This window comes from Pezoporus flaviventris, unplaced genomic scaffold, assembly GCF_033815535.1.
Source record: "Pezoporus flaviventris isolate CSIRO_AGI_PZ_B2104156 unplaced genomic scaffold, CSIRO_AGI_Pfla_v1 ptg000035l, whole genome shotgun sequence".
NCBI lineage: Eukaryota > Metazoa > Chordata > Aves > Psittaciformes > Psittacidae > Pezoporus > Pezoporus flaviventris.
This window is the reverse complement of record NW_026892583.1, coordinates 13388524-13396406: the sequence shown is the minus strand read 5'-3', so window position 1 is coordinate 13396406 and position 7883 is coordinate 13388524. Positions and strand designations below refer to the sequence as shown.

The following is a 7883-nucleotide window of genomic DNA, read 5'->3' as shown; positions in this document are numbered from 1 at the left end:
TGTCCTCCCCTGCCAGCACCATGTTCTCCTACAAAATCAAAAATAGGACATAGGAAGCACCAACACAAGGTGGGAGATTCAAGACCTCAATCCAATGTACTAGTAATACTCATCACTGTATATCACTGTACTGTTAATTACAAACATTAACTAATACATCCTCACAACACCCCTGCAAGGTAGGGAAGTAGTATTATCCCCGGTGTAAAGACAGGGAAACTGAGGCACAGAGAGGCTAAGTGACTTGCCCAAGATGACACAGCAAGGCATTGGCAGATCCACAATAAGAATGGAGATGCCCCTTGTTCCCCACCCCATGCTAACCCCCCTAGGCAGGGGGGTCTGGACACAGGGAACTCAAGAGGTCCCTTCAAAAAGCAATGCCGGGACTTGTTGCCCATTAATAATTTTTATTTGCCTTTAATGAATTATTTCACAGTTTTTCCCTCACACTGTACACCACACTCTCACAGTCTGTTCACTGTTCTGTGGTAGCCCACAGCCTTCTCCTCCGGCACTGGGACAGCTCTGCAGGGGTTTTGTAGGGTGCTCTGTGCTTTCATTAAGAGGATGTTTAGAAAGAGTTTTCACTGGCATTAGACTGGGAGCATGTGAGCTCTCACTGGAGGCAGATAACACACACTGGAGAAGCAGGCACAGGGAACTGATGGTAAAAAGGCATTTGCCATCCCCTATGAAATGACCGGTGACTCTCTTGGTTTCGCAGCTCTTCCAAGCTCCAGTGATCACTCAGAGCAGGAACTGTTTGTCTCCAACTTGCCTGGTCAGGAAGTTGTTGTTCTGGGGGTTGCTTCCTTAATAGGTAATAGGCAGTCAGCTCAGGACCACAAAGGTCCCCAGCATGGCCTACTCCAGGTGTGTGACACTGTCTTGGAACAAGGCTGGCTGTAGCGGTTGTGCTCTCCTGCCACGGGGAAGGGGTATTACCATGGTTGGCAAGCAGCCGTATCCAGTGTCTAAGTCTTTTGTTTTCCAAACTGGGATTCAATGAAGGTCAAGGGCAAGTGGGTGGATGAGGAGATGAGGATGAGGCAGAGCAGACAGGAAAATCCACCAAATGAGCTTCTGGGAAGGAAATGTTCCACCTTGGGCACTTCAGCTGATGCGGCTTCATTTTCACAAGGCTTCTTTCTCTCTCTGGGAACATCTGCTGAGCTTCATCTCTGTCAGCTGAATATATCGTATGACATTGGTATCTGCAGGGAAAGAGCACACACATACACATACACATACACATACAGTGGTTACAAGTCCCTGTGGAAGACAGACACACTGTACCTTCATCCTTTGTGCATCACCTGGGGAGCAACATGGCTTCAGCACTGCCTGCAGAACAGCATTGATTGGAAGGGGCTCTGAACCAAACCCTGCAGCTTTGGTTTTGGAGAACCTGGTCTGATTTGTGCTTCCCATCCCTGTTGCTCACAATTTTGCCTCAGCTAGTTTTTACTTTCTCTCTGATCACTGTTGGTCAGCACAGTTGAACTCGCACACTCAAAACTATCCAAGTCATCCTTGCCTATTCTTGTGGAACAGTATCTCTGTTGGCTTCCCTTCCCTCAGTGCCTGCATGCAAGCATTTTGTGTAGTTACACTCTGCTTTTTCACCCTCCTATTCCTTTTACAGCCTATTTCACTCTTCTCACATTTTTCTATGATGAGTTGAATTTGAAAGATCATCCTTCACAATCTCTTTGTACCCTTGCTTTCCTTAAATTTCATATTTGGAAGTCCTTCCACCATGACACTCTTATCTGCATTTTTGCCCTATGCTATATGCTGCAAACTGCCTTGTCTGTTCTACCTAATGAAGTTCCTAGGAGCAGAGAACCCTTTCATCCCTTTAGAGACCTGTGCAAGTGGTAAGCTGAGCCCTCTTTTTCCTTCCAGTGTTTCAACACATCAACACAACACACAGAACATGTGAGTTTTATTTTACCTCCTGGCCTCATCAATGAGGGAACCTGTTCACCCTGTGGCACAGGGGGATCTAAACAAGTATTCGTCTCCAGACAGCCCCCTTGAATCCGCAGTTGTGGTCAATCCTTTCTCAAATCATGTTGGCTTACTACCATGAGAGTGACTTCCCATGCACACAGCACCCACATAATGATAAATCCATGTGGTATCAGAAGCAAGCAAGCAAAAAAGTAGCTACTTTCACTTTATGTATTGATTTTAAAATAGATCTTTTGTCACAGCTTTACTCAGACAAACAGCCAGGACCAGCTTAGTCCATTATTAGATCTTCAGAAACCAATTTGAAGTACACTGCAGACCACAGTCAGAGGGCAAGCTTGTCTCCTCATCCAAACCACACCACCTAGGGAAACGAGAGGTGCTTGAGCTTTCAAAGAGATGGACAAATTACTGGTAACATGTCCAGCACTAGCAAGTGTGGCTACTGCACCCACCAAAGCAATCGTGGGTGCAAAGTTTCCTTTAAACATGAGTTTCCTTTAAACGTGAGTTGTGCCTTCAGCCAAAGACGAACCTGTGGGAGATGGATGGGTCTCCCCTCACACAGAGCAATCCATAAATGTGCCATGGTGTAGCAGGGGGCTGTGGCAATGCTGCTAAGACCTCCCTGCTGCATCTTCTGCAAGTTAACTGCCTCATCCTGGTCAGTCCCAAGGGTGTGACTCAGTGATTAAGTTACTGGCCCCATGAGGGGCATTCTTACTGAGCCAAGAAGTTCTACTGTTGCTTGTGCCAGACAAGCTGCAGCAGTATCCTGGGCTGTTCATGCAGTAGCATTTCATACAAGCCCAGCAAATTCTAAAGCAGCTTTGTAAAGAACAGAACTGGTTTTAGCTGTGCATCCTCCCCAAGTGAAGACATTTGGCTGAAGGGGTAGCCCTGAATTTTAGGCCTAAAATAAAATCAGTGCACGTGGCAGGCAAGTGGCTGACTCCCAGCAGTGTAAAGGCAGTACTGGCAGTGGGGGTCTTGCTATGCTGCCTGAGCCTCCATGCAGCCTCTCTGCTCTGTGCCCTTCTAGGTTTTGATGGCTCTGGGTACGCATCCCTGCTGCTGAAGTTCACACGTTGAACGTCTGCCTGGTACAGGTGATAAGTGATAACTGCGCAAGCATCACAGGAAACCACACCTGCCTGGGCCTGCAGACAACGCCTGGCTGGGGTGGAGGTGGGTTCAGTGCATAATTGGGGAATGAAAGGTTGCTAACTCCCTTTGGCTTGCAGGTAAGGGAGCTAGCTGCTGATGGCACAGCTTCACTCACTTGGGAGATTCCCACACGCCTGGGAAGCCAGGAGCAAAGGAAGGTGTAGCCTGATAGAGTGTGGGAGATGCTCCCATTGTGAGCTAATTATAAATCTCCCAAGCAGGTTTTGGCTTGTTTTGCTTCCTTTTTGAGGGCCACTATTTCACCAATGAGAGCAGTACTCTGTTAACAGGAGTGGAGCCCTGTCTTTGTCAAGTCTTTTCCATGAAATAGTATTGCATCATACTAGCTCTGCCTGCAAAAGTATTTCAAAGCTACATGTAAGTGTTAATGAAGACTCATCTCTCAGTGAGGAAGAAGTGATCCCTTCTGCTAATGTGGAAATAACAGGTAAGGACAACTCAGATGACACGTCAGATGCATACAAAGAGATGCTGGCAAAGCTGCAACGGGAACATGTCTCCTGGCTCTTAAGACTGTGCCTGTTCTTGTGCAGAGTGGCCTCTTGCCATTTTAAAGGTCATTTCTGCTTCTTCCTGTGGCCTCAGAGTCCAGTTGCTTATCTGTGCTGCACACACCGTGGCCTGGATTTTGTTCCCAGGACTTCTGATTCACAGGGGTTCAGGAAGGCAGCTCCTGAGGTCGGCTCTGAGCCCGCTCTATGCAGCATGGGAAACCTGGCTTGTATGTGCAGTCCATGTGATGTCTGAACACCAGCTTTCAGCACCGGGTCAGCAGCAGAGACTAACTGGGTGCTCGATGCTACCAGACCAGCTGATGTTCCAGTCAATCTCAGTCTCAATCTCAGTCAGTACCTACTGACCAACAAAATGTGGCCCCACCAGTGGAAAAGAGCTGAATGAGGCTTGAAGGTAAGGAGTACGTTTGGCTATCTATGCTGCACCAGCCTCTGAACAGAGAGTTCATGGAGGGCTGCATGTACATTTTGCACAACTTAACAGTGGTTTCCCTCTCCCTTAGATTAAGGAGGGTTATACAATTATCTTGTGTTATTCCCATTAGTTTTTGTGATTTTTGTTTGGAGATAGCGTAAGAAATCAGCCCAAACCCAACCTTTACCCAGACAGTAAATAGCCATAAGGGATTTGCTATGGCAACACCCCTTTAGAACAGTAAAACTCTTTGCTAGCTAATTCCTCTTTACCACTTAAAATCTCCCCTACCAAAGAGAATAACTGCCAATGATTTGTGCCAAAATCATTCCTTATCAGAAAAAAAAAAAACCCACATAGAACATGACTGTAATAATAACCAAGTGATTTCACCAGTGAGCCTAGTGAAACCTCAGATAAAGGAAAACAATTGCATTTTGCAGATGGAGACACTGAAACTGGAGATGCTGGCTTACTCCAGATACAAAATAATTCTTGATAGTGTTACCTGATTCCTACTGCTGTGTTTTAACAGCCACATCCTTTCTTACCATACGTATTCATTTCTTTCCCCCTGAATACCCTTCAAATTTTCCATAATAATAAATAAAACAGTGGAACAATGGGTTTTACTGGTCTAACAATAACAGTGAAGAGTCTCTGATGCAGAGCTGAAGGCCAGAACTGTTTTCTGTATACATTAAGGGACTTTGGGGATACTTTCTGGTATGTTTTTGTAGCAAGCTGTGGTATTTGAAGCTGTTGCTGTTGAATAAATTAGTATTTATTTCAAGAAGCAATGTGGAATACCAAATAAACAGTATCACGTGGTGTGTGGGGTGGGGGAGCACAGAAATATATATTTTAAAAATGGATGCAAAATAGTTCAGCTAAAAGGACTTTTTCACATCTGAGCCTAGTCAGAACCTCAAGGTTAGGACAACTTCTATTTTCCACTGACTATTTTTCTCCTGCATAGGCTTCTCCATTTCCTGGTTCTGGCAAGGGCTGAAAGCAGAAGGGTGCACTGTAAACTAAAATAGGTTAAACTGAGCTTTTGAGCACATTTGCTGAGGGAGTGTGGGGTGTACAGCTGTGCTGTCAGACTGCCTGGAGCCCATGGCCAAGCGCAGCAGATGGGACCAAGCACCCTTGTGGAAGAGGAAGGAGATCCCAGAACACACCTAAGTGCACCCTCCGCGCTGCTGCTCCAGGGCACAGGCACCACAGGAGCCCTGCAAGGCCAATGCCTGTAGCATTGTTGAGCACACTCAGCTCTGACAGCCTTCCCTGTCTACTCTAGCGCAATGAACATAAACTGCACTGTGCTCTGCCAGGACTCAGGCTCACTCCTTTTTCACACACAGTTCTCACTTTTCTCTCTCAGGTTTAGGTGGAAAAGCTGCACTCTGGGGCTTCCGTTTTCCTTCCTTATGATCCTTTAATTTTTATCTGAGTATTACAAAATTCCTTTCTTTCAACAGAAATGGTTTAAACCATAGTGTGGTTTTATCCCGTTAGCATAAAGCTAAGTTGTTTGAATGTATAATTCCTTTGCTGTCCCAAAATGAATTGCTGGGTTTTGACACGTAGATGACAGATACTTGAACAGGCAAGCGGCTGATTTCACAGCAAAAGTTGAAGTGTCCTGATAGATGCTTTGTGAGTAAATGTCTGTCTGATCAAATACTAGCCCTTTATTGACATGGTGGAAGGGATGGCTATTGAGAATTAAAAATATTCTCCTAGCTTTGCTAAGGAGAAAAGCATTTTCTTGGAGTTAGAAAATGTAATGGTCAGGATACACTCTTCCCCATCCAGCTTTCTTCTTCAAAAATAAACAGCGGAGGGAAAGAGAGGCAGGATCAGCTCCACACAGGCAGCATTCCAGCAATACTGTCATCTTCCAGGTTGTGCTGCAGCCTCAGCAATGGTTAACCTTTGGGCACTGAAACCTTGCTGCACTACATGAGAGTGCTTGAAGGGGTGTAGAGCTAAGGATACAGTGAGTCATGCTCATCCCTGTGGAAATCAATGCAATTGAGTCAGGGACACACTAAGGCTGGTGAAAAGAAATGCAAAAGCACTGAAAGCAAAGCCACATCCCCGCTCCCCCGATACCTGTTGGCTGGCGGGATCTCGCCTCTTTCAGGTAGTAGAGGGCCTTGTTGAAGTCACCCAGGTGGTAAAATGCCACTCCTGATCGATAGAGCGCCTTGAAGTTCTCTCCTTCTTTCTGAAGCACTTTGAGGCAGTACTCCTTGACTCGCTCATAGTTCACCAGCTCGGCCTGGAGGAGGCAGGCTGCAGGGGATGGGGATGATGGGCAGACAGGCAGACAAATGGGAGAACATTAGTGCTGTATTTCTTCCTGCTCCTGCAATTTGCACGGGGGAAGAGAGCAGCTTAGGTGAGGGAAATGACTCAGCCCTGTGATTCAGAAAGGGTGCAGTCATAGGGATTGTTTGCCAAATCCAATTGTTTGCAATTTAAATACCAATGCTTCTATTTTTGGCACTGCAAAGTGAAGAGATTGTGTTTGTTCTGGGGTGGGGGAGGATGTAAACTTCCCTCCATAGAGCAGGAATACTGTATGGTCTCGTAGCAGTGACTGGCTACAGTTGTAGTAAAATCACCTCTTGGACTGAGGGCTGGAGCTCAGGAAAGCACAAAAAGGCAGTCAAACGGATATCTGACAAGGGAAATGGGGGCTAAACTGGATTGAATTTTGTATTTGGCTTAATCCAAGACTGTTAGATTTAGATTTACAAATAATATATAAATGCCTTTTATCTAGGGGGTCCTGTGTGGAGTTTTGCTATAGGAAATGATAAGGGGCTCTGCTCAGCTGGAATGTGCTGCTGGCGAACTAGAGACACCTGGAGCTGTAGGAACAAATGTGTTACACTGTGTGCTTTCTGCAAAGTATTGCAACACAAGTTCATCCCAAGAGGTTAGTTCTGCAGATTTTTTAAAGGAAAAGGTAAGCACCGTAAAGAAGCTGAGGACTCTGTGTGCTGCAGGATAATTGTTGCATAAATGTCAAGGAGCTGAATAAAATTCACATAGTGAGTTTCCCACAACTAGGAGCAAAAGAAAGATGAAAAGGGGAGATCCTTGAGGCAAGCTTTACAGCCCTGTTCATGGCTTTGTGTAGCACTTACCCGTGGGCTACACTTCGTTGGGTGTACTGAGCATTGAGAATTGTTTAGGGAATACTGACAAGAACAGGACACGGTGCAGTCACATCTCTGGGGAAATGGACTTGCCTATGAGCCCACCTGACGCTGCAATCCAAGGCAACTTTGGGAATGACACAACCCGGGGAAGGCAGGCAGGATGCCGCTGCAAGGATCAGTTCAGAGGCTGGCAGTGACAAGTGCCAGCACATGAAGAGAAATTTCCCATGGCAGGTGGTGTTACTCAGCATGTCTCTGGCAAGAAGGAGACTCACTGCTCCTGGAAATCCAAGTTGTCACAGTTCAGGTCTCACCAGTGAAGACAGACTTCATTTTTTGCATGGTAACTGCAGCCTGCAGCTGAGAGGATAGGATGCTGGGTCAGAGATATGACCATTCTTGATCCCCTTCACCTGCACCCCTAAAGTAAGCTCTGTACCCTCTCTGTACCTCACTTCACGTTTCATGAGCAGGAGGTTGGCCAGATGATATTCAGAGATTCCTTCCAACCTAAATTAGTCTGAGTATATGAATCAGTTAGCACGGACAGAATGCATTCCTAATCCAAGTACACATTTAAAGCTTAAATAGCTAACTGGGAACAAT

The 7883-nt window shown here is 46.0% G+C and overlaps 1 protein-coding gene across 1 annotated transcript in view; it reads right to left on the bottom strand.

Moving 5' to 3' along the window:
- Positions 1–390: 390 nt before the first annotated feature.
- TTC9 (tetratricopeptide repeat domain 9) overlaps positions 391–7883 on the bottom strand; it is a 29653-nt gene continuing 22160 nt past the window's right edge. The window contains exons 2-3 of the mRNA XM_061462641.1: positions 6220–6402; positions 391–1217 (exon numbers count right to left, since the gene is read on the bottom strand). Of these exons, the coding sequence (XP_061318625.1) occupies positions 1138–1217; positions 6220–6402 (263 nt within the window). The 3' untranslated portion in view covers positions 391–1137. The remainder of the gene's footprint in view (positions 1218–6219; positions 6403–7883) is intronic.